Source organism: Epinephelus moara, chromosome 2 (genome assembly GCF_006386435.1).
Source record: "Epinephelus moara isolate mb chromosome 2, YSFRI_EMoa_1.0, whole genome shotgun sequence".
NCBI classification, from domain to species: domain Eukaryota; kingdom Metazoa; phylum Chordata; class Actinopteri; order Perciformes; family Serranidae; genus Epinephelus; species Epinephelus moara.
The window spans coordinates 14,819,378-14,845,950 of record NC_065507.1 but is presented as its reverse complement, the minus strand read 5'-3'; the positions used below and the strand labels follow the sequence as shown (position 1 = coordinate 14,845,950).

Here is a 26,573-nt window from a genome sequence, read left to right as displayed (position 1 = left end):
GCAGCAGAGGCCGGAGCGTTACGCACAGAGCTGCAGTGAAGTACATGCACACAGTGGATGCCAGGGCTTCTCAGGACTCACAACGCTTTGAGAGCCTGTTTGTAAACTTGAAGTGAAACCTGAACAGACCTGAGAGTGGATCTATCATGACTGCGAGGATGCAGGGAGCCAAACCAGCGCCAAAGAGCCACGCAACAGGTAAGTCACCAGGTCATTCATGTCATCAGGTGACATGACATGAGACACACAGGGGCAGCTGCATTGAAACTGTTTTACCTGTTTCCATTTAACATTACACCTCTACTCCACCACATTTATGTGACAGCTTTGAACTTTACGTTTAGATTATTGACACAAAATACAAATTAAATACTAAATTATGATATACATTGTTATAGATTAGGCTCCCCAACAGTAGATAAAGTAGCTGAAGTTACCCTTAGCATAATGACCTGCAACATTAGTGATATTTACACACTAATACATCAGTTATCTTAATTATTTTCTGGAATGAGCCTTTTTGTATTGGACTACTTTTAATAAAGTGTATTTAGTTACTTAAGTGACTGAGGCTTGGCTTACTTCGTCGACTTGATCATTTTTATTCTATTGTATTTATTCATTTACTCTCTTTTTATTCTTTTTTCGTTCGTTTTAATCATCTTTTTTGTTAGTTTGTTCTGTTTTGGTTGCTTTGCTTTTTCAATATTTTATTGTCTTCTTGTCTGTCATTCCAGTTTTGTCACGTGAAGCACTTTGAGCTGCATGTTTGTACGAAAGGTGCAATATAAATAAAGATTTAGGTGCATGATTTTTACTTGTAACTGAGTGATTCTGCACTGTGGTGTTACCTTTCCTTAAGAATTTCTTTTAAATTCGTAAACTAATAGCAAAAATGATTAAAGAGACACGTGACAGATTTTACAGTGGAAGCAACCAGGTGTGATTCATGGTATGAGGCACGTACTTTTTATTATAAAAGCTCACTGTTATCATTTCTTGTGTAATTTATTTCCTGCGTGCCTCTCACAGTGCTCAATAATTTCACAATAAAAGGTTTCTATGGTGTGCAGCGTAATGAGTCATGATTGGAGTTCACAGGGTTGCACTGCTTTCATTACAGTTTGTATTTGTGCTATTGAAACTTAATAATAATTTATCTTTTACAGTATTACTAGAGTACGTGTGCAGATTTCCTCGACATAGAGCAGTGTGGTTGAAGTTTGTTTGTTAGTTACATGAGAATTAATTCCTTTACTTCGCTTCAATATGCTGATTTGTTAACATCCATGACATTTGAGCTGAACGAGACGGAGACACAGGATTTGGATCTTTGTTTTTAAAATTAAATTAACCTAAATTAAATTAAATCAAATTAGATTAGGTTTCCTTTGTCAACCTTAAACCAGAAATATGCAGATAGGCAGCTGCCAAGTGTAGTTCATTGTGTCTTGTTTGTCCTGCACCGTGCCATACAGTATGACATGTTTATCTCTTCTCTGGGTGGCAGAGACGACGAGGAGGGTCAGGAGAGCTCTGTGGCTTGTACTGGGCATGCTCAGTCTGTCTCTGCTGCTGGTGGTGCTTGGAGTCTACACGACGACCCGCACAGAGAGCCTGAATGTTACTGGTTACATCTCCGGAGTTATTGTAAGTTTTTCATGTGTCTCTTTATGATTCCCAGCCATGATTTATTTAGTGAGATATGGCGAGATGACAGATTGGCTTTAAACTTTTCTCTACCAGTAAAACAGCTGGCGTCTTAAAGCACACCAGACCATGTAATATAAGTTATGAAATTGAAGCTGCGGTGCCAAACGTTTTGCTTCGCCTGTTGTGGTCTTCCAAACGGAAATCATCTCAAGTAGGCTGTGAAGTCGATGACAGCTCTTTGCATCAGCAGGAAATCCACATGAGCACTTCCAACAGTGGCTGACGTTCAAGTTTCTGAAGCTGGAAGAACATCACAGCCTGGATGTCCAACTTCTCCTAAACTGTACCCACCAGAGTCAGTCTCTAGAAACTCTCTGTGAGGAGATCGCGGCCATGCTGTGATTGAGTCATTCATGTAACCATTCGGCCACCCTTTGCTCCAGCATGTGTGATAAAACACACTGTATGTTTTTAAAATCAGAGGCTACCACAAGAGCTATTTTCTGTTCAGTGCTAACATCTTGCTGAGCTCTTCCCTTGAAAAAGAACCAAATCATAACAAATTTGTCACAGCTCTTAAGAAACTGAACCATATTTCTTTTCTACATAACAATCACTGTGATCATTATGGTATGTTCTTAACAGCTGACCCTTGGATCCTTCCTGGGACTTCTGGGACTCTGCCTGGAAGAGAACCGCAAGCAGCTGGTATATTCACCTCACACACCTACATCCTCTGTCATAATTCTCCCTTGTGTTTTCCCTACACACACCCAGCCCTGACCTGCCAAAAGACAGTATGTTTTGGCCAAGACTTTGTGCGTTAGGATGGTGACCAGCAGTGCTGCTCTGTAACACGTAGCAGACATCATGTGGCCACCCACCATGACACAGAGGACGTCTAAAATATATCATTAGGGAGGATGCAACCCGCCTTTTTATCTCCTCTCATCTCATGTCTCAACTTTCATTTAAGCTCTGCAGAGATTTGTGGGAGACCGCGATATTATTCCTGGTTGGCACTCAATGGACAGACAGTAACACGGGAAGTAAAGTCCCAATTGACTGATAGTGTTTGAATTTCACACTAAAAGAATTCAGACACTCAGAAGAAAATATCAGCTGCCAGTAAATGTAGTGCACGGTTGTGCGGTAAATAGAGAGTGATTTTGGACACAGTCCGCATGTTGGAACAGTGTGCATATGGCTTCAGTAAGAAAGATTATCTGCATTTAAAGAGGTTGGAGGGTGGTTTCTTTGTCAAAAACAAATCAGAAACACGAGCATTAAAGTGTAACAAACAGACTGACCCATGTGTTTGTCTGCTGTAGCGTAAGCTGCTATTATAAGTTAGCTTATTAGTGCACTGAATAGCCAAATGTTTCTTATCTCATTATTTTTGGGGGGTTACATCAAAAAAGCACATTAGTGGCTATGTTCTGCTCTTTACTGGATTTTGGAAAGTTTCTACAACCCAGTCACTGGATTAAATGTCGGCATTGTTCGTTTCTGCAAACCACAGATATGTTACAGTATGTTTCATATGGGCAGACTTTACATTTGAATTCTTGATGCTATGATGCTGTGGCTAATGTGTGGTTAGGTTTGGGCACAAATCCACTTTGTTAGGCAGAGGAAACATCATGTTTTGGCTTAAAATACCTGGTTTGGTTGCCACAAACATGGCAGAGAATGTCACCAGTCTAGAACAGAGGTCTGCTGCCCGGCAGCTGTCTCGCTCAGGTGTCACATCATCCACCATCACCTTCACCTTCGGATGAGAAAGTCAGTTCCTGCACATGTAATCTGAACTACGTCACTTTAGAAACATTGATAGTAGGGGTGTGCCATATCATCTCGTTCACGATAATACCGGTGTCATTTTTAATACCATATGAACAATTCATATCGTAATACTCGTGATATTTCGACTTGTTGACATATTGACGTCATACTGTTACCCATGGCAACAGCAAACATGGCTGAAAGCGAAATTATTACAGACTCCGCGGTGGTTCCAAAAAGAGGAGCAGCTTCAGTAGTGTGGAATAAACTGTGGCGTCCTGAGTATTTAATGAACAGCCCTGGACTTCTCGGACTCTTTTAGCGAGTTACCGCTCAGAGGGAACTCATTCAGCAGCTCCTCTCTCACTGTGCGCCCACAGGAGTCGGTGTCCTCAAGTCATTTGGTCATAAATCTTTGGTAATGCAAACCAGTTGTTGCAATTCTATGTTCTTAAATTAATGATAACATTGTTTTTTTTACTAATTTGTCATATCGCAAAAGTACCCTGAAATAACGTGATATCATTTTAGGGCCATATTGCCCACCCCTAGTTGATATGATATGTAAGAAACGTACAAATGTAACCTATCCATGGTTTGCAGAAAAGTACAATGCCGACATCTGGCAAGCAGAGTTCACTCTCCAGCAACCCCAGCCAACGTTATCTGAGATAGCATCACATCAGTTTCTTGTGACATTCAAAGTGAAACACAGACCTACTGTTTGAAAATACAACTGTTGATCTGATGCTGGCTTTTTGTCCGGGACATCTTCAGCTTCAGTTGTGTAACACAATATCACAAATAGACGTTAAGGTCAGATTATGAAACTCTTACAGGGTTGTTGTTTTAGAATGAGTCAGCCTGAAACAATAGTCAGGCCCACATAGAGTCTTCAGCCAGCGTAGGGAGGTTACATTAGCTACAGTCGTTACCTGCAATCTGGCAGCCACAGTTGTCATTTCAGCTGATAAAACTGATTGGTCCCTGGCTGGAAATGAGAAGCTTGCTGTTTTGAAGTCAAGTTATAATTGTTTCAAAATGCATTTACCCCAAAAACACACCAAGCATCAAGCCCGGAAGTGTGTTCATGTCACAGGAGTCACAGGACTGATTGGCTGTGGGTATCCTCTGGTCGCCAAAAGTTAAACTATCCCCAACTTTTAGTTTGTCTGCACTTCTATGCAGAATCAAACGCTCGTAGCTCGCAGTGAACTGCTCGTGTGTGTTGTGAGAACGGATCAGCTTTACCAGCAACATTAGCTCCATTAAATGATCTATTCTTGCTATCACATGTCAATAATCTAACAGCTGGTATTCAATATAGCAAGTGTTTGTGTGTTTGGTTTTAAAGACGTATTGCAACAAAAGGACATTAGCTAATGATAGCCAGTGATAATGTTTGGCTGTGTACAGTACGTTATCTGTAATTTAGGTAATCTGATTTGTTAAACAAAGAACAGTACATGTCACTGAAGTAATGGCGCATGGTTGCTCTAATCATGTTATTTGTAACTATTTGTTCACGTATCAGATGTCATGTCAGGGTCAAATATTTATGGATCTGATGTGTAGACCTACTACATTAATTTCAAGTATGAAATACAAAATACATTTTTGCATATATATTCACTTCCTTCAGGAGGACACACCTAAATTATATTTAAATTATAACAGGTGCAGCCAACACTGTTGATTACTGTGAAACTAAAATCACATTAAATCTGTTTAAACTTTGATGATGTTTCAAGACAAATGTTTAAACTTTTAAACTGAAATATAATCAGAGTTCTAGTCTTTATGGGCACTGTATCAACAACTTGTACTCAGATCTGGCTGGTGTGGCTGTTCTCAACCCCCAGAGGACGACTCCTTCACCACTATCGAGCCAAAAGTTCTGCCAGAAATGTTAAAAACAGCAGATTGTGCTTTTCAAGAGGGACAAAAGGGCGTTTGCGGGCAGTGTTTCCATTGTTGGAGTTCTTGGATAGGGCTGGTTGTGCTTGGATTTGGTGTCCTGTTTTTATCCATTTCACTGGTTAGATTAGTTTCAGTGATAAGAGCTTGAAATATCTGAGGAGACAGGGAATCGATTCAGTGCAAAACAATGTTTGATAGTGGAATGTTCATTTTTCACATTCAGTTCGTTCCACGGAGGGTGTAATCCCAGGATGTGATGAATTGAGAGTGTGATTAATGAAGAGCAGGAATGAAGGAGTATGTTTATATTCAGCACAGTCAGCAGCCATATGTTATAGAGTGCTAACACATATCTTGGTTTATTCACTCGCAGGTAGGAAGGAATAATGTTATGATATGGAAAATTCACAGTTTAAACAGAGAATGCTATCATATTTCTGCTCTGAGGCTGATCAGCAGCCCGTATGTGTAGGACTCTCTCCTCATTCATGTTGAACTACAGTTCACCTGCAGTTTGCCACAACAGAAAAAAATATATAAATTGAAATATCAGGAGTAAATTGGTCATAAATGCTGGTATTTTTATAATCTTTATCTTGTTTTATATCTAAGTTATTTCATTCAACACAGAACAATGAACATATTAACATGAGCACTTGAGTCCATTGTGTAAATGTGCCATATTTAGCCATGCAGGCACATTTTCATCTGCAGTCCCACGGAGGCCGAAGGCATTAAAAGAAAACATACAGAAAAATAAAAGCACAGACACATCAGCAGATAGGCACAGACAAATAATTAAGCAATGACATAACCACTACTCCAGATTATGACAGCAGGTTTTATTTACTTGTTTGCAAATTTATAATATTTATATTTATATTATTAAAGATACGATATGTACACTTAAATATACATATACACACATATACATGAAATCTAAGTAAACAAGAGCTGGCACAGAAGAGGTAGAAAGCCCCTGCAAAATTATGATTAATACATTTTCATAACATTGTAATAAAAAAAATGGTCAGTATTATCATTATTTAAATATGTCTTTGTTTGCATCCTGTAGTTTTTTAGGGGAACACAACCATTAAAGCTACAGATGGTGACTTTTATGAAAATAACTTGAAACATATTCGCTGAAACTGTCGCTATATTCTGAAAGAAGAACATAAGACAGATAGCCTGTGAAAGAAATAATGTACCCCCTCCTTCTCGTATTGCCTCTAAAAGCATTTTCTAAAATGTACCGTGGCGCACCGAAAACAACCAATCAGAGCCGAGAAGTCTCTAACACTGCTGTCAGTCGCTGCTCGTGAACTGCAGTTAAACGAGGCAGCACTGAACAAATATGAATCAAGATGGTAACCCCTTTTACACTGTCTGTCTAGGGTGGGAATATCGGATCGTTATACCGCCTCACCATTCTGTATTTAAGGTATGATCGCGGAATGTGTAGACAGAGTCACCTCACCTTTGATCCGGGAATGGAGGTAGTAACAGAGCTGAAACTATGTTTGTATAATGTGACATGTTATGCGTGCAACTCACCGCAGGAGATTTAAAAAGTAGCTGGTAGCAGCTGGGTAACTCAAAGAAGATGAATAGCAGCCGAAAATGTCTGCAAATCGGGAAACAAAGAGGTCCAGGAGCTCCTTACCATCTGAGCAGAGGACAAGACACCTTTAATGCCATTGCTGTTGTTTAGCCACTGCTGCTGACGTGTATGTTATACGTTACGAGGTGATTGTGACAAGCATGGAGTCCATGCAAAAGATTTAGTTAGAACAAGCATAATTTATTCAACTAAGCTTAACTTAAATAAACAATGGGATGTGTATGTCAGCAAAGTCAGTAATGAAAGCCATGCATGGATGTATGTCAGGTGTGCTGTGGAGATGTTCAAGGTCCAAATCAAAAGCAGTGATGAAGGGTGGATGTCTGCTGCAGGAAGGGAGAGAGCGAGTGAAAACATGAGGCAGCTTTTATAGCCTGGAGGCCTTTTCAGGAACATACACCGATCAGCCAACATGTTAAAACCACTGACAGGTGACATGAATAACATTGATTATTTTGTCACAGTGCAGTGTTCTGTTGGGAAACCTTGGTTCCTGGCATATATGTGGATGTTACTTGACGTGCTCCACTCACCCAAACACCGTTGCAGATCAAGCAAAGCCCCTCATGGCAACAACACTCCCTGATGGCAGTGGCCCCCCAGCAGGACAATGCGCCATGCCACACCGCAAAAACTGCTCAGGAATGACCCAAGGAACAGGACAAAGAGCTCAAGGCATTGATCTGTCTTCCAAATTCCCCAGTTCCTCATATGACTGAGCATATGTGGGACGTGCCAGTACCCCAGATGTACTGCCCATCCGTGGTGGGGCCTCTACGGCTTGGACATAGCTCTGACATGTCAAGGTATGGACACAGGAAGTCTGGGGATGTCCTTTGGTGTCTGGCACCAGGGTCTTCATGGCAGATCGTTCAAGTCCTGTTGGATGTGAGATGACATACCAGTATGTCCTAAGGATGCTCCGTCAGATTTTTGGGAGGCCAGGTCAAGGCCTTAAGCTCTTTGTCATGTTCTTCAGGCCATTCCTGAGCAGCTTTTGCCATGTGGCATGACACATTGCCCTGCTGGGGGGGCTACTGCCATTGGAGAGAGATGTCATAAGGGACTTTGCTTGGTCCGCAGTGGTGTTTGGATGGGTAGTGTGTGTCAAGTGGCAGGACCTCAAGTTTCCCAGCAGAACATTGTAACAAGATGATCAATGTTATTCACTTCACCTGTCAGTGGTTTTAATGTTTTGGCTGATCGGTGTATTTTAGTGCACTGTTGAGCTGTAAAATGAGAAAGTTTGTGATCTGGCTGCCATGTTAGGTACAGTCAAACTGAAACAAAACACCGCCCACCAGCTGGAATAAACTCTCGTTTTACAGCTAAACAGTACACTAAAATATGTTTCTTAGAACATTTGAGGCAAGACAAAGGTAATGCAGTAACATTCATATTTGATCAACACTGCCTATAGTTTGATGGTTTGACCACAGCACAGTAGGGATTGTCATGACTGATAGCTGCTTTAGAGACTTCTCGGCTTTGATTGGTTGATTTTGTTTGCGTGTGGTAAGACCATTAGAAGCAATTGGAGTGGGCAGAGGAGAACTTTTTTTCTCACAGATTTTCTGTCTTGTTTAGTGCCATATGAATACAGTGACTGTTTGAGCAACTATGACAAAAAGTGATTTTTTTTTTTATAAAAGTTACCTCCTACAGCTTTAAACACAAGAAAATTAAAGTCAAGTCAAGTCAGGATTTATTTCTAGAGCACATTTAAAACGACATCAGTCGACCAAAGTGCTGCACATAGGTGGGTATAGAATTAAAACAACATCAATAATAAAAATAGAATAGATGTAGAAAACAGTGATAAGAAAACAGTGCAAACTTTAAAATAGCAATTTAAAAAAAAAAAGTCTCTAGGGACTGGGAAGATCGAATGTGAAGGGGGAGGCTGTTCCAGAGCCTGGGGGCAGCCGCTACAGAGGCTCTGTCACCTCGAGACTTTAGTCTGGTTTTTGGCACCACCAACAGCAGTTGGTCCGAAGACCTTAAGGTTCTGGTTGGGGTGTGGCGCAAAAGGAGCTCAGAGAGGTACAGAGGGGCCAGACCGTTGAGGGCTTTAAAAACAATTAAAAGAAGTTTAAAATCAATACGAAAACGGACCGGGAACCAGTGGAGGGAGGCTAAAACTGGCGTGATGTGGTCGCACTTTTTCTTGCCTGTGAGGAGGCGAGCAGCAGCGTTCTGGACGAGCTGTAGATGGTTAAGGGAGGACTGATCCAGGCCAACATAAAGGGAGTTACAATAGTCTAATCTGGTGGTTATTGAAGGCATGGATCACCCTTTCAAAGTCTGCAGCTGAGAAATAGGGCTTGGTTTTGGCTAAAAGACGTAGCTGGAAAAAGCTAGTTTTGACAACAGCACTGATCTGTATGTCAAATTTGAATTGGCTATCAAAAACCACCCCGAGACTCTTTACAGAGGAACGAATGTTGGGGTTCAGGGGGCCCAGGAAATCTGTGGAGTTGCGTGGGGACATGTGGCATCCAAACAGGATAACCTCTGTCTTGGACTCATTAAGATTTAATAAATTAGACCTCAACCAAGATTTGACATCACAGTCCAGTAGAGGCTGCATTAAAGCAATATCTTCTTCAGTTAAAGAGTTGATATATGGTGCGAAAACACCCTTTGAAGCTATTTTTTGAGCAAACTTCCCTGTGAAGAAACCAAATACCTTCACACCAAGGATCAGACAAATAAATGAAACTATAAGTATGGTTTCAAAACAGTTACTGCTGTGTCTGGCTTGCAAAACTTTTATCTGTTGGAAAGAGAAAAAAAAGTGCTCAGCTATAATCTGCATTCTTCTCAGATTGTGCTCTCATTATAATCAAGTAACACTAGTTAGTTATCTTTATATGGAAATTCTCTCATGTATGCTTTTCTCTTTGTTCCTCCTCCAGCTGACGGCTGCGATTGTATTCCTCAGCTTCGGGATCATCACCTCTTTTCTGTGCCTGGTGATTGATGGTGTCTGTATTGTCTTTAACATGGTGAGTTACCTGCAGTTGCATGCGTATACTGTGACACCAGTTGTGATTGTGCAGGATGATGAAACAAAGCAGTAATAGTAGACTGTGAAACAATAACAAACCACCGTGTTGGTTGACTGTGAGCCTCTTGGCCCACAGTGGGTGCCAACATCGCTCTGTTGGCAATATTGACACAGTTCTATCCATGAAAAGAGTTCCCACAAATTACAGCTTGGGCTTTATAACATTCGCCAGCTGAGCTTTTTTGTTGGGTTTGGTTTTTTGACCACTAAATTAGCAGTTGTGAAAGTCTTATTGTGAGAAAACAAACTGGAGCGGCCCGATAAGCACATTCAGTGTACAAGTGTTGAGGGAAGAAGTCCAGTTGTCTTCGGCTCAATACGAATTACAGTTACAGCAGGTTAAAAAAGCAAAGTTACATTCCTGTTTCCAACCTCGAAATTAAAGACAGACAAATTCAGTTTGGATCTGCTCAGTCAAATCAGAGGAGACTGTTTTTATCCAGGGAGAAATAACCAGTTTTATAGATGGATGTAACACTCTTACCATCACTATCAGTGATAAACTTGAGTCTTGTTTTGTTTACTTTTAATTAAACATATTTTAACTGTCATTTTTAAAGAAATAAACTAAGCACAAAAAGTAAGGACATTTGTGTTTGGTAGATCTTTGTTGTAACAATGCTTCTTGGCAATAAATCTTATACCATTGGAAAGCCTGTTTATTTCCCTTTTAAATAGTGCCACATTGTAAGGAACATGCATTTGTGGGATGAGCAGCAGAGCTGAGTGTGTGGGTTGCACCCATGACAAATTTGCCAAATCTTCTCTGTCAATGCCAAACATCTTAAAAGGGAATTAAACAGGCTTTCCAACGTTATAAGATTTATTGCCAAGAGGCATTGTTACAAGAAATAATCTACCAAACACAATTTTCCTTACTTTTTGTGCTTAGTTTAGTTTGACATTTCAGTCACCAGTGAAGACTCCTGGAGTCGCTGCGCCTTGGCAAGAAATAACCCAGCACGTAAACCCCATAAAAAACACAATAGGTGGTTTTTGCTCTTCTTTTTTTTTAAACAAACCTGTTAATTAGTGAGTTTTGAAGGTTGTGATCAGTGCGTGTTGTTACCTTTGAAAAGAGCCAGGCCAGCATTTTCCCCTGTTTGCAGTCTTTATGCTAAGCTAAGCTAACCGACTGCAGGCTGTAGCTTTAGCAGATATTTCATTAGAGACAGAAGAATGAAGTAAAGATAATATTTAATACAGAATATGAGTGTGCAGATTAACAGATGATTTGTGCTGATTAAGATTCAAGCGTCAGGGGTGGGATGCAAACCCAAATGCAGCACACTGAGGCAGGCAGATAGTTGGTAGTTAGATTTAATGCACACGCTAAGATACAACAGTTCTGGGGTCGTTGGGTTTAGCTTGCTTGTAGTCTCTGCAGTGAGTGAGTGAGACGAGAGCAGGCTGCCAAGTGGAGTGAAGACTGAAGTAGCGAGCTGAACCATGAGAGCTGAGGGAAGCAGGATTGGTGTTCCACCATGCAGCCACGGAGCCGAGCAGACGAGAACCTTGAAGGGAGCAGGCAGGACTCGGAGTCGGAGACAGAAGGCTGAGGTGATTACCAGGGTAGAGACGATGGAGGCAGTTCAGGAACAAGCAGGATCCGTGCTGGGGAATCAAGCCAAGAGTGAATGCTGGAAAGTCTTGCATGTAGTCGAAGAACAATCTGGCACTGAGGGGAAGGCAGCAGCTGCTTATATGCATGGAGTGCTGATGTGAAGCAGCTGCGTGCAGAGGTGAGTGGAGTTGTCTTGATGTGGGGGGCAGGGTGCAAGTGAATGGACATTTACCAGGAGCAGGTGAGGGAGAGAAGCAGACTGTGACAAACAGAAGTATTTGGCGCTTGGACACCAGAGGGAGGTATTTTGTGATCGAGGGACGTCTGAGCAGCAGCAGGATAATTCCCCCCACGGAGTCCAGGCACTGGTGGTGGCTGATGACTCTGAGGCTGATGAGTGCTGAGGCGTGTGAGGCTGATGAATCTGTAAGGACTAGTTGTTGATGGGGAGGTGGTGGTCATGCACGACTGCAGCAAGAGAGGACTATGGCAGAGAATGAACCATGTTTAAAATAAGGAGCAGTAAGATGATAGGCTGACAGAGAAGGTGTGGCCCTGTGCTATTGGTTGATTGTGAATCAGCTGACCTACCCAGACGATGACACCTAGAGATACTGAGTGAGCATACGTGCAAGGAGTGAATGGCAGGGTGAGAAAGAAACTTACAGTCTGAGCATGAAAAGTGTTGTCTTCCTGACTGAACTTTTGCTAGAGCTTCATGTGAGTGTTGCCAATCCTCTCATTTAGCTCTCAGCACGAAATCATATTTCCCAATAAACTATTGTACTACATGTACCAGCTTTGGTTACAATTGGAAGAGATTATTGGCCTCATTTGCTGCTGTTTGTTTCTTTTGATTGGCGGGTTCTTCGTAGGTCAGCTCTGAACACACTGCACAGTAACATCAGAGGCCTGCACTATGAAGCCAATTCAACCCACCCAGGATAACTTTTGGCTATCTGGCTCGACTAACCCTAAATTGTCCGTTTGGATAACCGGTATCATGAAGCTGGTTATCAGCTAGTTCAGTCAACTCTGGGTTTTCATATCCAGCCATGTGAGTATGACTGTGAATGGTTGTCTGTCTCTATGTGTCAGCCCTGTGATAGACTGGTGACCTGTCGAGGGTGTACCCTGCCTCTCGCCCCTATCAGCTGGGGTAGGCTCCAGTCTCCCCACGACCCTCAACAGTGTAAGCGGTTATGGAAATAACCAATGTTTGTTTTCTTTACAAAAGATGAATAATCACACAGAGCTCCTAATATGACATTTTGTTGGCTCAAACACCTTATTTTCCCAACGTGTATCAGACAACTATCAGTGCACACCTCCACAAGGAGATCTTGCATGTTGGCACAATACTGCCAACTTGAACCTTTTGTACTTTCAACAGAATTACACAATGTGTGTGCGAGACTATTATTTATAATGAAAGCAGAGTTAAAAACAGAATTACACACAGTGTGACTTTGATTTATTGTAAATTTAAACTGCACCAGTGTTTTCCTCTGAAGAAGGAGATGATACATAAAGTGCAATTATAGCCACATAGAGTTATGAGTGCAGACCTACCTTTAAGAATTAATTGTCAGAGTTACTGTAACTCATGTCACTGTGTTTTAGTGTGCTGCAGGTCGCATTTTTCTCTTATCACATTGTTGTAAATTAGGATGTCTGCGAGGTGAAAGTGCAACATGCCCCCCCTTCATACATTTCTTCAAAACCAGATAAGGATCGCATATCCTCTTTTCCACATGTATGTGTTCCCTATTATACCATATGGTACAGATAGAGACTTCAAGCAGCATTGGATCAGTGTTGGTCCAATCACACCTTGCACAACAGAACAATGATGGAAGTGAAGTCCAGTACTTTATATCCTGTATTTCATAAAAATGTGTTTAAATGTTGTCAATAAAGCAAATCAAAACCAAAAGGCCACCCATGGTTACTGTGAATCTTTACCAGAGAAAAGCTTCCAGTGCCAAGAACATTATTTTACTGATTTAAAAGAGCTATAAATATTTTTGTGCTCAAAGTGGGTGTGGGAGTGAGTTTTGGAAATCGATCACAGACTCCAAACTCAACACTTTCAATTCAAATGTGTTCTTGTTGCTGTGTACACACAGACATCTGGATTATCTTGTATAATAAATGTCTACATATTTTGTTTTAATATCTCATTATTATCCCAGATAAAAATAGACTGGTGTTGTTTGGAATTATTCATATACTGTGTTAACATTTGCCAGGACATGCGTCCACTGAAAGCAAAGAGGTGCCAGTACTACAGCAGCGGCGGCAGCTACATCTATGAGAACTTCTACACCTCTGTGAGTGAAGATGTACTGATGTCTACAGGGACAATATCATCTAGACTTGTCTGTGTTGTATTTGCAGATGAACTTGTGCTTCCTTTTTCAGGTGTCGTGTTGGAGTCCCAAGGAGTCTTGTAGCATGACAGTGCGAAGTGGGACCTGCTACTGCTGCGACCTCTACGACTGCGCCAAGTGAGACATTGATACTACTACACTATTATCTCACTGTATTGTTACCACTGCCATGTCGTCACAGTTTGAACCAACATATTATCTTCTAATATATCCAAATTACTACTCGAGAATTGTCACCAAAATCACAAACTTTGTCTTCGTATTATCATTCAAGCTGTTATGTTGTTCTGCAGCGGAGGCTACCTCAGCAACTACTATGAGTACGTCGGAGTACGAAGCTGTGAGGAAGTTTTCACTCTGTACATTTTGATTTGGACCCTCAGCGGCCTGAACCTCGTGGCCTTCTTCACAGGCATCCTCACTACAGCGGTGCTGGGCAGCATCAAGGACCTGGTAAAACACACAAACTGGGACATCTGTATATGTAAAGGTCTGTAAACTGAGTGGATATTGAACATTTAGTATATTTAGGCCCAATTAACAGCAACAAAAACTCTGCAAAATAACCTATTGAGAGGCTCTGAGGCTGTAAGGGGATTTCATTGAAAGCCCAGTTCAGACCAAATTCGCAATGAGACGAGTTGAAACAGGCAACTACTTGCAGTGCACCATTCTGCAAAGTTCTAAAAACCTGCCACTTCACACCAATGCAACTAGATGAGATGGTGTATCATCCCTATGCAACAACTCTCTGTACTTCTGTTCTGATTTCCAGCTTTTCAGTCTTATTCTGTGGCTGAATATAATTTGTACATTCTTTAAATTCATAAGCACACACAGTGGGTAGCAGCAGCGACCCACTGTCCGACTCCGGCCCACTGCGAGGGCGGAAAGAGAAGGCTTGGTGGAGACGGAGCACCTGCGGCAGCAAGCGGTTGGCTGCTGAAACATGTGACGTGCTTTACATTCTGATACCAGCAATCTGTGATTTGACCAGCTGAGTTGCATGCAACACCCTGAGTTGAGCTCAGACCGGCCAGTTCACACCGCTGCAACTTTTCTCTGCAACGTTCTAAAATGGTTTCATCTTGTCGCGAATCATCGGTCTCAACTGGGTTTAAAGGCCCACATGCCGCAGTCAGCCATTGGTCAATGTCAGGCAATCAGTGAGTGTCTGTTACCTTAGTTTCTGTGGTGTGTCCTGCACCGTTGGCACACATAGCTCAGCGCACGAGAAGAGAAACGGTCAATAAAGTAAGCTTACAAACTTTAAAACAAATGTGTTATGTTAGGTAAGATTATAGTGGGTCATTATGGTTTGGATTATTGTTTATCGGCACACGGTAAATATCCTTTGTTCTTTCAACATCAGGTTGTGTTGCTAACATGCTAACAGGCTAACTAGCATCCTTAAATCCATCGATCTTCTGGTTTCCCTTTTTGAATGCTCTCTTATGCAGCCACAGAACATATGTGCTAGTTGGTCGTTGGCTGTCGTCTTTACAGGGTGCTCAGGTGCAACTTTTTGGCCAAGACAGAGGTGATGCGCTGCAACGCAACAGTCGGCCTTCATCGCCACTAGTTCTTTAATGTTCGTTTGTTGTGTTGCAGCCTTAAAGGATTTTTGTATTCCTTTCAATTTTCTTCTCATATTAAAACACTATTAGCAATAATTTAAAAAATTTCAAGGTTTTTGAGTTTCACGAACTTTGGTTAAACTTTAAAGCTGCCCCATTAGAAGACAGATACACTCTGAAACAAGCTTAAGTAGAAGCAGTAAGACTGAATCTGTGCCTGTTCAAATATATTTGCTCTTCTGCTTAATTTTCACTTTGCAGTTTAGCCTGAAAAGGCCGTTTGCACCACGAGGCACGAGAGAGACAGGTCAGAGGTCACAGTTTAGCCTGAACGCAAGAGAAGAATGAATGAAGAAAAGCCAACAAATCAACTCTGTCTCCTATAAAATCAGTCTGTACGTTACTGAGCTCTGTTCATAATAACATTGTGTTGGCATCGAATCCCAGCCTGGATTATGTTTAAAGACAGCATGTCATAGATTTAATGAAACATGACGTTTTCATATACCACGCTTGAAGGAGGCTTGAGGAGGTGCTAGAGGTAGATTGCGGACATATAAAGTGCAAAACCGAGACACCGGAATCCCGCATTCGTGACCAGACCTCTGTCTGTGTTCAGGTTTATGCAACAAAAGCAGTTTGGTTAAGGTTAAAGAAAGATTGTGTTTTTGGTTAAATGTCAATAAAAAAAGGTAATTAAAAATGATAATAATGATAATAATAATAGTCACTGCTGGCAGATAGTGTTATTGCAAGATTTCCAATTTTGGCACAAAACAAATGAAATACATTGTCAGCGAACATTTTGCTCAAACGTTTGGTATCATATTTTTGTGGCTTGCCTGGTACGTTCATAGCAGCATTCCCTCTTATGTTAAAAAAAAACATAACTTGCTCTCCATTACGTTTCCCTCAGCAACATATTTGCTGTTTCAAATAAGTTGTATATGAACATGAGGGAGGATCGTTCTTTTTTTCTCTGAGCCGTGGATCAAATCAAAATGACATGGCAAATCATATCCAACAAGCTGTACCACAAAAATGACCTGCTGCACAAAGCCTGCCATGACAGTGACAGCTGATAGCCTGCAAACACAGTTTAAAGTCTTAACTTCCTGACCTGTAGTCATTCTCACTTAGTGTCGTGCTTGCATTAAGTGAAAACATAAGACATAACACATTTAACAGAAGACATCAGAGACTCCTTCTCACTCTCCACGTTCAAGAAAAGCCTCAAAACACCTTTTAGAAACTGCCTACAACCTCTAAAATCAGTGTACTTTGCCCTTTCCGCATTATTTCCTCCCTATGGATTATTCCATGTTCTTCTTCTTTTTTTTTTTTTGATTGCTGTTGTTGTTCTTTGTAAAGCATCTTTGAGTATCCAGTTCAGTTCCGAACTTTACTGCCCAACAAAAATTGAATTAACTTTGCAGGAGACAGACATAAAACTTTATAAACACAATAAAAATGCAAAAGCAAGCCACTTTTTATCTGTTGTATTATTTCTAAAAGCCTCTAGTTTGGTGCTAAACATGATCGTCAACCTCTGATTATAACCTGCAGAGTGAGAAATCAGTGCTTGCACCCGTAGTGCATGATGTCATCTCTTCCTGACTTTCTTCTCCATGCAATGAGGCAAAAACCCGAATTCTACAGCACTGTTTTATTTCCCCATCCCTTTCAACCAGACCACATCCTTTAAATATACGTTGTTCTATATTTAGAGGAGCTTTATATTATTTTACATGTGCCTGATCACCATGAGCTTCACCACCGGATGTAGATCGCCTTTTTTTTTTTTTAACATAGTCAAAGACAGGATTTTTAAGTTGACAAAGTGGATCATGAAAAGTAATGAATAGTGTAAAGCACTGAAAGGTCAGCAGGGTGAAACAGGACTGTCTCTGGATGTTAATCCCCAGTCCATCACTGAGGTTTATCAGAGGCATTCCTGCCCTCCACCTCCTGCAGCTTCCACTCTTAAATCTGTCACTAGGTCAAAGACACTTTATCCATCAAACTTGATACAGTCTGCTGATGTCTATGTGTAAATATGCTTTGCAGGTTTTCAATTTGTAAGAACATTAGGGCATTAATCACAGGAGTGACAACTCAATTGAAGTTTGGTTTCTAAGGAAGAAAAATGCATTCGCTGATGCATTCAGAAATTCTGCTGATTTTTTAATTAATGAGATTATTATGTTAGAATTATGAGAAATGTTAATTCAGAAAAACAGGACTTTTTTTTCTTAAGTGAATGCATTATGCTTCTGTAGGTTTCCACTCATCTACATACTGTGTGGTGTTTTATGTCAAATGATAATTATTTCATTCTACTTTTATTTTATTTTATTACTTTTATTATTTTTTGCACTTTGTCATAAATAAATTTACTATTTTTTGCATTGATCTCAGCCCAGTTGCATCGGTGTGCGGTATCTCCTTTGCCGTCCTTTCTTATTTGTCGATCGTACCGGCACATTCAAGACAAACTTTTTTGTTGCACTAAGTAGGTGCAGTTTCCCAGCAGCCCTAAGACTTTGGTGTCAAATGACAGCTTCAATTATGACAGCTAAAATTGTATCTGGTAATACACACAGCAGTAGCTATGACAAGGGTCACTGTCCCTGGTTGTGGCTTGTCACAAGTAAAATCTAATTGATGTTGTTCAGAGGACAAAGAGAAGACAAAATGGATTTACCATATGTCATTTTAAAGCATAATGCAAAAAAACTTGGTTTCCAGTTTCTCAGCGTGGGTTTGCTCGGGATGCTCCGGCTTCCTCACACAGGCCAAAGACATGCAGGTTAATTGGTGACTCTAAATTGTCCGTAGGTGTGAATGTGAGTGTGAATGGTTGTCTGTCTCTATGTGTCAGTCCTGTGATAGTCTGGTGACCTGTCCAGGGTGTACCCCGCCAATGTCAGTTGATGCTCCAGCCCCCACTATTTTTGACCATTTTAAAGACCAAATTAATAATCGAGAAAAACTTCTCCACATCAGTTGTTAATGAAATTAATTTTTAGTTGCAGCAAAGTAGGCTGCTTGATTCGTCTGGCCAAGAACCAGTCAGATTGACACCAAACTCCAAAACAGCTTCAGCAGACCCACAGATGGATTTGGCCTGTCCTAGACTTGCATTAAAAACTTCCTCCAGCAACCCCGCTGATTTAAAACACTTCACATTCAACATCTTTGTTGTCTGTGGAAAGCTCCTTGCGTTTTATGCTGCCAGTGATTCAGCTGATCAGGCCTGAATGATCCTGAACACTGCATGAGATGATTGCGAACAGACCACATAGCTTCCAACATGCTGTCTTTCTTCCCTCCGTGCTGCCACAGGTTGCCGCTCTTTTTGTAAATAACATTATCTGCAGCGATTGAAAGATTGGACTCCCTGAACTGTCGTAGTTCTCTCTGTGGAGATGCAATCAGATTTTCCTCCTCATGTTCTGAAATTTTAATACGATTCAATTCTTAAATCATCCATCACTCATTATGTCTCCCACACCCCATTTTTTCTGCATATGGTGTTCACATACTGTCCATAAATCCTGATGTACGACAGAAGATGTTTCTTCTGGGTAAGATTTTTAATGTCAGAGTCCAGGAGGTTTCCTGATCTGTAAGATCTGTACATGCCTGTGAGATGATTAGATTTATTTACACTGGTATGTTTACAGATTGCAGATGTTTCACATGTTCTCTCTCCATATCTGGCTGCAATAAATTACACAAAAGACAGGGAAACTAACAGTTTGTGAAATTTATAGATTTGAACCCTCTAACAGTTTTAGATTTCTGAATCAGAATTGGTCCCTTGGGGGAATTAACACTCAGAATAGACAGGCCACCCATACAACCAACCCAACAACACTGAGGCCCAAATATAACAAAGGTTTCTGCAGGGATGAGTACGTGCTGCATCATTTATGTGACGCAATAAGAGTGCTCGTCACTAACTGTGTGCAGCGAGTGACAAATGTGCCTAATACTATGTGAAAATTTGATGAAACAACTCCCTGAATCTGAGTTATTGTTCACTCTGTTCTGAGACTTCTTGCATCACAGCTTGATTATATTACATTTTACTGATTTACTGCGAGTTATTAAGTAGATGAAACCAAGCGTCAGCAGCTGGGATGCAGAGTAATGTGTCGATGACTCGTTTGTGTAGTGTTTCAGCATAACACATTTAACAGATGGAGCTCAGTGTTGCTTCAGGCTGAGCACTGAAGATGTGCTTGCATTAGCTGATTGGTCTCTGCTGTTCATTCAGTCTTCACTATCAGCTCACCACCTCACTATTAAGGTCCAATGAGTGTGCAGTGTGTCCTGACACCCTCATGCCAACAACGTTCACTGCCTCGACTTCCTCCACCAACCCAACCTCCTGGTGAAATCATTGTTTTTCCCCCTTTTAATCATGCACTGCTCCCCAACATAAATTAAGCACAGCGTTAGTTCAGGCAGGACGCAATGTCAAGCTCAGCTCACATCCCAGCTACATCAGCTGATCTCAAACAGCCCAGTCAACTGATGGAGCAGCTGATTGATGGAAGGGAGTCAGCTGATAGATCACATGATTCCTTTCTATGCAACCAATTGGTTAATCTCATTCAGGGCGCCCTATTTAAACTGCTCCGGCCTGCCTACTGTTGCTGCTTCCTCTGCAAGACACTTTGCATGTAGGCACATGGAAGGGCAGGGAGGTTTGCTAATTCTGACTTAAGGCTTTCCATGTAGGCGCATGGAAGGGCAGGAAGGTTGGCTAACTCTGACTTAAAGATTTTCACATAGGCACGAGGAAGGGCAGAGAGGTGTGCTCTCTCCACCTCAGGCTTTCCATATACTGTATAGGTATACTTTCTGCGTCGGCCTGAGGAAAGGCAGAGAGGCCGCAGAACAGAGCCATACCTCCAAATATTACACTGCAAATGGAAAAAGAGTTCTCTTTGACTAAGACAGTGTTTTGAATAGGGAGTGTTGTCCTGGGTGAAAGCACAGTCTAGTTCACTGTCTAGTTCAAAACAAAGTTAGAAATGGGACTGCTTGTTTGTCGGACACTATAAATTGTCATGATGTTCCAATTCTTTTGCTTTGTCACAAGTAAACCCTCAAATGTCCAATCCTGTGTTTGGAGTCTCTTTATTCCACAACAAGGTTCCAGTTAGTTGAGGCTGAGAAACATCTTAAAATGGAGTAATGGAAGGAAGGATGTGGCTTTTGCTTCGGTTCAGTCGTCTTCCTGTTTATAAATGCCTTTATACCTTTCTTGCACTTATCTCTGACTGTCGGCTTACTTTGTCAACATCCCTTATAAAGTTTTCTGGTACCAAAAAACATTGTCTGCTCTTTTTATGGGGTGGCAGCACCCGTCCCATCTCAAGTGCTACATTTTCTGCGCTATAGTTCTAAAATCACTGTAAACTATGGCTTTTTGTGGCAAGTAGAGAGTAACTAAGGATGGATACAAACTTTAACTGTGATTGTGGTTTCATGTGTGTTTGTGCAAATACTTTTTGAGGGAAACATAATGTGAAGTAGATCATTTTTCAACATACTCGGGAAATGTCACTTGTTAACGAACCTTGCAAGGCGCAAATACATTTCAGCACAATGTTAACTGACAATGTATTTCATTTTCACAGCATTCCTTTTTTTCATTATTGTCTTTTCTATTAACATTTAACATAAATCACAATCTTCCCTTACCTTAAGTGCATCTGTGCCCAAACCTACACACAATCAAAAATTTGGACAAAAACCTTGGATTCTGGCGTCTCAGTCCTGCACTTTATATGTATCAATTGTCACCACAGTGTCATTATGGATTCAATTTAGTAAAATACCAATCCTAAGGTCCCTGACATAAGTGTCTCTGACTGCAGTGATTTTGTAGATTACAGTCGTCTCTGTTCAGTCCTCAGTTATCCAAATTAAAGGATCACATTTAGAAGAGTTTAGATTTGCCTGATGTTCATTTGGGAGCTGAGACATTTGATATGTAACCAAGATAAACCTCGCAGACTGTCTGTGACTGTGGTGCAGATTGTCAGACGATGTCATCATCAGAGTGCTTCTAATTTAAGAGGCATCATAATCGGACCATCTTCATCATCTATATCATTTCATCTCTAATGGTGGAATGTGACTGTTTTATTTTTTTTCATGTGTGCACATTCCACCAGAGCACATTGTACTCATCAGAACATTGTGTGTGTGTGTTTTTCTCTTTGTGTGTGTCAGAGGAGTAGGAGCCCTGCGACCAAGCCCCCTGAGAGCGCAGTATCTTCCTCCCCGACAGCTCCTCTGCTGATGGACGCCAACACACACACAGTTCACCAGCTCCACCCAGTCAGTATGCGTTCAACACACACACAAGCAATAGATACCATTCATACAGCAGTTATGTGTGTGGTCTAATTTGTCTTCATTTTTAATCTCTCTGTCTCTGCCCACGAGACTAACCATCTTACAGTCACGCAACCGGTCCAATCCTCCCCATCTCCACCCTAGATCCGTACATTAAACATCCTTTATGGCATTCTCACCTCAAATTGGAGCATAGCTCTGCTATTCTTCAGATGTAGTCTGTAGAGCTTTTGATGACCAGTTCTGGATTGTAAAATCTGAAGAGCAGGATCATGTGTTGGCCGACAGGACTGTGAGCACGACACTCAGTTTGACGATTAATGTGCCGTAAAAGGCGGCAGTGGGGTAATAAAGAGGAGAAGAAGACCACAATCTGATGCAGACAGCGAAGGCCCTAAAGCATTAAAGTTATAATCCAGAACAGTGTCCTAAAATCAAGCCCTATTTTTTGATACTATTTATGAGTGACTTGCATTAAAGTTCCCCTTCACTAAAAAATGTGTTTTTCATGTTTTGCCATTATATGCACAAGGGACAAATCACAAGCCACATTAGCTATAACCACGCTACATGTGTTGCCAAATGATTACATCTTTAAAAATACACTTTCGATCATTAGTGCTATATCATAAACAACTGGACCTGCTTGCGTTTCTGGAAGACGTTTCGCATCTCATCCTAGAAGCTTCATCAGTTCTAAATGACTGGTACAGAGTTGCAGGCTTTAAATTCTATGTGGGTGTGGACCCTAGCAGAGTCGTAGGGGTCATATGTGAGCTCTTACTTTCAGAGTCGTTAAGGTCACATGTGAGTCGTTAGTCCACCTGGCCACCATGTGAGTCGTTAGGGTAAGGTGGGACCAGGGGTGAATGGACGTGAAGTCATCTGGGGAGGGATCCCAAGACTGCATTGTGGGTGGTTGATTAGTGGTGTCGTAGGCCACCTCCTCTGTTTAACGATGGTCGTTCCAGCTTGACGTAGATGGCTTATTTTATGCCTCTTTCAAACCATCTTTCTTCCCTGGCCAAGATGTGCACATTACTGTCCTCAAAGGAGTGTCCCTTCTCCTGTAGATTTAAATGGACAGCTGAGTCTTAACCTGAGGAGCTGGCTCTCCTGCGCTGTGCCATGCACTTGTGGAGTGGATGTTTTGTTTCCCCAAAGTATAAATCTGTGCATTCCTGGCTGCACTGAACTGCATACACTTAAACAGAGTGACTTTGAGAAACGCAAGCAAGTCCAGTTGCCTACGATATATACACTTTTGATGTCTCATGAAGTAGGAAATGCATTTAACATGTTTGTTGGATCTTTAAGCCCAGTTAAGACCAATTATTCGCAATGAGTCAAAATAGCTTTTAAGAAAAGTGGTGTGAACAGCGGTGTGAACTGGTCGTCTGAGCTCGACTCAGGCCGGCTGATGGTGTCACCTGCAACTCAGCTAATCAAATCGCTGGCAACTGGTTTTCAAGCGTAAAGCACGCCACCTTTTTCAGCAGCCAGTCGGCTTGTAGTGAAGTCAGCTGGTCAAGTCAAAATGATCGTGGACGGTTTGTTTGCTTGCTGCGGCAGGTGCTCTGTCCCTGCCGAGTCCTCTGTTTCTGTCCTCTCGGTGTGTTGATGTCAGACGGTGAGTCGCTGCTGCTGCTGCTTGCTGTATGTGCTTATACATGTACCCACCCACACTCACACATTCTCACTGACTGATTAATTGGCACTGGGTTTTTTTGTATTATTGTGTCATATTTATTATGAATACACAACATATCACTACTACAAATGCAGCTGTAGCCAGTATCTCACTATCACTATCCTCATTCATATTTTAAGAAGCTACAAATTATATTCAGCCACAGAATAAGACTGAAAAGCTGCAAATCAGAACAGAAGTACAGAGAGTTGTTGCATAGAGATGATACACTGTCTCATCTAGTTGCATTGGTGTGAACTGTCAGTCAGTCAGTTTGTTTGTGATATTGTGTGACTTTGGCATTTAAAGTGGTTAGTTTGGATTCAACAAAGTCTCACAATAACACAAACTAAATTATCATGGGCACGTTAGACCAGCAGCTCCCATTTTCAGTAAGCCAAAATTACAGTCTTCTTCAATCTTTCCCTTACCTTAACTAAAGTGCATTTGCTGCCTGAACCTAAACGCAGACAAAAGTCTGGATGAAAACCTGGGAAAATTGCCGTACTGAAGCTGAAGCTGTGTTGACGAAAAGGTAAAGTGGTGAAAGTACTCTCAATATAGCATTCACGTAATCTGTTAAGGATTATTTAGTTGGGACTTTTTTATTGCTAATGCAGCCACAGCAGTACATCGCTCAGCTTCTGTGTCAGACCCCAGCCTGCCTTTCCAAACTGTGGGTTTGTCAAGAGACATCTACTGTAGGTGATACAATGACTAAGGATAAGAACGTCATACAACCCCACTTCAAAAAATCTGAACTATCCCTCAAGGACACAGATTTTGTTCGAGAAAACAAACAATAATAATAATGATAATCATCTGCATTTTTCCACCAACAGAAATAGTGGGAAGAAGACAGTTGAGGTCTCCACACTCAACCACATGCGTCTGATCACCTTATTTGGTTGTGGCATTTCAGTCTTGATGTGTATAGCTATGTGCTCAGCACCAGGAATGCTGTATTTTCATCAGAACATTAAACCTGCTTGTATAATCCTCAACAAGGCTGATTAGTGGAATTCACATCAGTAGAGATGTACTGATGTTAGACTGTAAAAGTTTATCCGTGATCTGAATCAGCAGTTTGATAATAACAGCAAGATGTGGTTGAACGCTTGTGAAAAGCTTATGAACTGTTGTAGCTTATACAAAATAGATTTTTCCATTCATCTGTCCATGTTTGCAAACTCGGCACAAGAGAGTGTCCTGTTAGGAGACCTCAGGATTGCGTCTCAGCTCTTTACAGTTTATGTGGTTTTGTTGGCTAGCATGCACCGGGGCTGTTTGCAGCTGAGTGTGAAGCGGCCGGGATGAGAGTCAGCACCTCCAAGTCTGAGGCCGTGGTTCTCTGCCTGAAAGTGGTGGATATCCCCTCTGGGATGAGAAAGAGTTACTGCCACAAGCACATGAGCTCAAGTATGTCGGGCTCTTGTTCATGAGTGAGGGTAAAATTGAACTTTGGAGGAAAGCAGCCCAAAGTTTCCTCTGTAGGGTGCCTGGGCTCAGCCTTAAAGAGAGGGTGAGGAGCTCAGACATCTGAAGGGAGCTCAGGGTAGACCCAGAAGGATAATACATCTCATCTGGCCCGAGAATGATCTCCCAGGAGGTGGTGGAATGCTGAGGAGAGGGACGTCTGGAATACCTTACTCAGCCTGCTGCTCCCACTACCTGGCCCCAGATAAGCAGATAAAAATGGATAGATGGACACGACTACATTATAACTTTGCTTTTTAGACAACTGAGAGATCACACTTTACCTTTGAATTAGTACAAATCAGTGTTCAGTTCACACAAAAGATGCATGATTTGAGGTCTGTGCTCAACGTCTTTCTTTGTCTCCTTTGTCTTGTCCTGCTCATCCAGGGAGCCTCGATGTATTTCCCTACAGCAGAGGGGACGGCTGCCTCACAGAGTTTTCCTTCATCATCGACTCCTCACACCGAGTCCAACCCTCCTCCCTTCGTCCCGCTGACCAGCCTGCTGCCTTACAGGGTCCACGGCATCCGGGCATGAACACCAGCAAAAAATGACCAGAAAACAAATGCAAAAAGGGATAAACATTTTTTATTCTTGTTTACGTTGTTGTGAGGAGGGGAGGATGTACAACAACTACAGGAAATATATGTCAGCCTGAATATTATACAGAAATTCAGATTGTGTTTTATAAAAATCCAGAGGCGGACATTTCAATGTATGCAAAGATTATAACAGACACTTACCAACTACTTTATTAGGTACACCTGTTCAACTGCTTGTTAACGCAAAGAGCTAATCAGCCAATCACGTGGCAGCAACTCAATGCATTTAGGCATGTAGACATGATCAAGACGACCTGCTGAAGTTCAAACTGAGCATCAGAATGGGGAAGAAAGGTGATTTAAGTGACTTTGAACGTGGCATGGTTGTTGGTACCAGACGGGCTGGTCTGAGTATTTCAGAAACTGCTGATCTACGGGGATTTTCACACAAAACCATCTCTAGGGTTTAAAGAGGATGGTCCCAATCCAGTGAGCAGCAGTTCTCTGGGTGAAAATGCTTTATGGATGCCAAAGGTCAATAGAAAGGTGACAGTAACTCAAATAACCACTGGTTACAACCAAGGTCTGCAGAAGACCATCTCTGAACCAACAACACGTCCAACCTTGAAGCAGATGGGCTACAGCAGCAGAAGACCACACCAGGTGCCACTCCTGTCAGCTAACAACAGGAAACTGAGGCTACTGTTCACACAGGCTCACCAAAACTGGACAATAGAAGATTGGAAAAACGTTGCCTGGTCTGATGAGTCTGGATTTCTGCTGCCACATTCAGATGGTAGGGTCAGAATTTGGTGTAAACAACATAAAAGCATGGATCCATCCTGCCTTGTATCAACGGTTCAGGCTGGTGGTGGTGTAATGGTGCGGGGGATATTTT

The 26,573-nt window shown here is 41.6% G+C and overlaps 1 protein-coding gene across 1 annotated transcript; it reads left to right on the top strand.

Annotated features, from left to right (window-relative positions):
- Positions 1–67: 67 nt before the first annotated feature.
- On the top strand, positions 68–26,567 carry LOC126405614 (transmembrane protein 255B). The gene is made up of 9 exons (XM_050069422.1): positions 68–198; positions 1,511–1,650; positions 2,299–2,361; positions 9,901–9,990; positions 13,869–13,949; positions 14,041–14,126; positions 14,303–14,462; positions 21,839–21,946; positions 25,521–26,567. The coding sequence occupies exons 1-9, from the start codon at positions 147–149 to the stop codon at positions 25,668–25,670; spliced, it is 930 nt and encodes a 309-aa protein (XP_049925379.1). The 5' UTR covers positions 68–146; the 3' UTR covers positions 25,671–26,567.
- Positions 26,568–26,573: the final 6 nt, after the last annotated feature.

Bases quoted from the DNA above. Each gene is read 5' to 3' on its own strand.
- LOC126405614 (XM_050069422.1), top strand. From the start codon at position 147: ATGACTGCGAGGATGCAGGGAGCCAAACCAGCGCCAAAGAGCCACGCA. The intron at 9,991-13,868 runs GTGAGTTACCTG...AACATTTGCCAG, and splicing joins TCTGTATTGTCTTTAACATG to GACATGCGTCCACTGAAAGC. The intron at 14,463-21,838 runs GTAAAACACACA...TGTGTGTGTCAG, and splicing joins TGGGCAGCATCAAGGACCTG to AGGAGTAGGAGCCCTGCGAC.